General features: G+C 34.2%; 1 protein-coding gene across 1 annotated transcript; it reads left to right on the forward strand.

Annotated features, from left to right (window-relative positions):
• Nucleotides 1-1,368: 1,368 nt before the first annotated feature.
• LOC110794186 (uncharacterized) lies at nt 1,369-2,019 on the forward strand. Its single transcript, XM_021999131.2, has one exon. The coding sequence runs from the start codon at nt 1,535-1,537 to the stop codon at nt 1,781-1,783; it is 249 nt and encodes an 82-aa protein (XP_021854823.1). The 5' UTR covers nt 1,369-1,534; the 3' UTR covers nt 1,784-2,019.
• The last annotated feature ends 363 nt before the right edge of the window (nt 2,020-2,382 follow it).

Genomic DNA, 2,382 nt, shown 5'->3' on the forward strand with positions numbered 1-2,382 from the left:
CATATTTTCGTTTCCGGCAATATCATCGTTTCCGGAGTATTCATTTCTTGCCTGTGACGATCTCAGCTCCCACTGAAACCAAGATCCGTCGATTCCGAATATCCATAGATGGAGTATCTAATGCCATTAAATACTTGATCCGTTTACGTACTATTTGTGTGACCCTACGGGTTCAGTCAAGAGTAAGATGTGGATTAATATCATTAATTCCATTTGAACTGAAGCGGCCTCTAGCTAGGCATTCAGTTCACTTGATCTCACTGAATTATTAACTTGTTAATTAATACTGAACCGCATTTATTAGACTTAACATAGAATGCATACTTGGACCAAGGGCATTATTTCCTTCAAAAAGATTGGGCTAGCCTAAATAAAATGAACGTGGAAATTCGACTTGTTTACACCCCTACCGCCACGCACATGGTTTTGACAACTCTATTTGGTTAATTAATCAACACATTTTAGTAGCTAGGAAAAAAAACTTTATTAATTTTTATATATTTTTAATACTTCAATTTCTTATAACTTATAAGTACTACTTCCTATGTCCCTTTTATTCTTTAAATTTCGTATTATGCACACGATTTAACGATGAATTAATGTGGATTGAGCTTTCTCTTTTTTTATTTAAACAATACAAATTACGTTTATTTATAAAGTAGTCATGTTTAATAAAAATCTGACATCGGAAAAATACGAGAGATTTAATGTCCCATTGGAGAAATGTGAGAGATTTAATTCCCCAATGTATTTAAATAAAATAATCACTTGACATAATTTTTACGGGCGTAAAACTTAAGATATGACATTGAAAACAGAGTACGTAAAGAATAACTTACTCCCATTACAGACACACGGAATATCAATTACAACAAAACTATTGAAAGTTGATAGTCGTAACGTTTACAGATGATCACTGATAAATGAAAAAAATAAAATAATCAATGTTGCACACATTTTTAGACCAACACTTAACAAGGGTATATGGTAGATTAAAGGCCCTAAATTAACAAAGGATTAGTGTTCAATCCCAGCCCAGACTAGATACAGGTCCAAGATCAAGAGGGAAGCGGCCCAATAAAGAAAGCCCAATGAAAACGCGCGTTAATAATTTAGTGATATTTTAGTGGTAAAGAGCTAGATTGATGTTTAGACCTCTAGCTAGGTTAAGGCCGGGTGCAAAAAATTTAAAATATTTGAAATGGAACACTAATGCTGGTGGTGTATTGACGCGTAGGCAAAAGTGAAAAATGTTGATGGTAGTAATAGCTGCCAAGTATCACCTACGTGGCGAATATCTAATGCATTGTTTTATTTTTTAAAATTTATATTAATTAATATTAATGCATGGCTTTATGCCTTTATCCATTCATTTATACTTATCACTATTTTCCTCCCTCCTTTTAAACACCGAGTACGTTACGTAGCTTGCTTGAATTAGTTGCTATACAGTTTTCTAGCATCCCTTTCTTTGCAAAATCAGACTAGTTGATCGATAATTAATCTAGGTAGGAGAGTAGCTAGCTAGGAAGCAATGTCAGGAGCACAAGGAGCACAACCGCCTTCGTCGTTTACAGCAACGACGTATGAGTCGGTGCCGGAGCAAAAGCAAAAGAGTAGGCCAAGGACCGATTTAAGGTCTTGGGAGGATGACAAGGGTATTGAGATTGATAAACTTCAAGACAAGGTTCAAGATGCTGCGGGCTTAGGTGGCCCGGTTTTTGGACCCGCCAAAGATGATCCTCCTAATAAGCAGGACTTGGGTGTTAGTGGTACTGGCTAATTATAATTAACCTATTAACAAATAAATGTCCACTTGTTTCATGCTTGGAATTAGTAATGATCATCAACCACTTATCTAGGTTTTTCTTTTTTTATTCTTGTTTTTCTTTAAGCTCTTTTCCAATTATTTTATCTTTGTGTATTTGGTTTTTTTTGTTTTCAAGGATTTGTGTATTTGGTTTTAAATCTTTCTATAGTTCCCTGGTATTCGGGTAATAATGTACGGAGTACTTCGTATTTACTTGTGTTTAGATTGCATGTTACCTTTGTCTCTTAATACTCGCACTGATTTAACTTTTTTACACTATTCACATAATTCAGTTTGACCCTATTTTATTTCTAGTATATGAAAAAAAATGTTAGTATATAAAATATTGTTGGATTCATCTTAATATATATTTTCAAAATACTGATATTTTTTATAATATTAATTAAAGATATTGGCCGTCAAAGTTGTGCATTGATAAATGTGTCAGTCAAAACGGGGACGGAGGGAGTAGTTTATAACTGGTTTAAGTTTGTTGGATCATGCAATAACGAATGAGCATTCCCGAACAAGTATTGCGCTATTTAGCCCAGTGAGATGGGCTTATTTGCTTT

This window comes from Spinacia oleracea, chromosome 6 (genome assembly GCF_020520425.1).
Source record: "Spinacia oleracea cultivar Varoflay chromosome 6, BTI_SOV_V1, whole genome shotgun sequence".
NCBI lineage: Eukaryota > Viridiplantae > Streptophyta > Magnoliopsida > Caryophyllales > Amaranthaceae > Spinacia > Spinacia oleracea.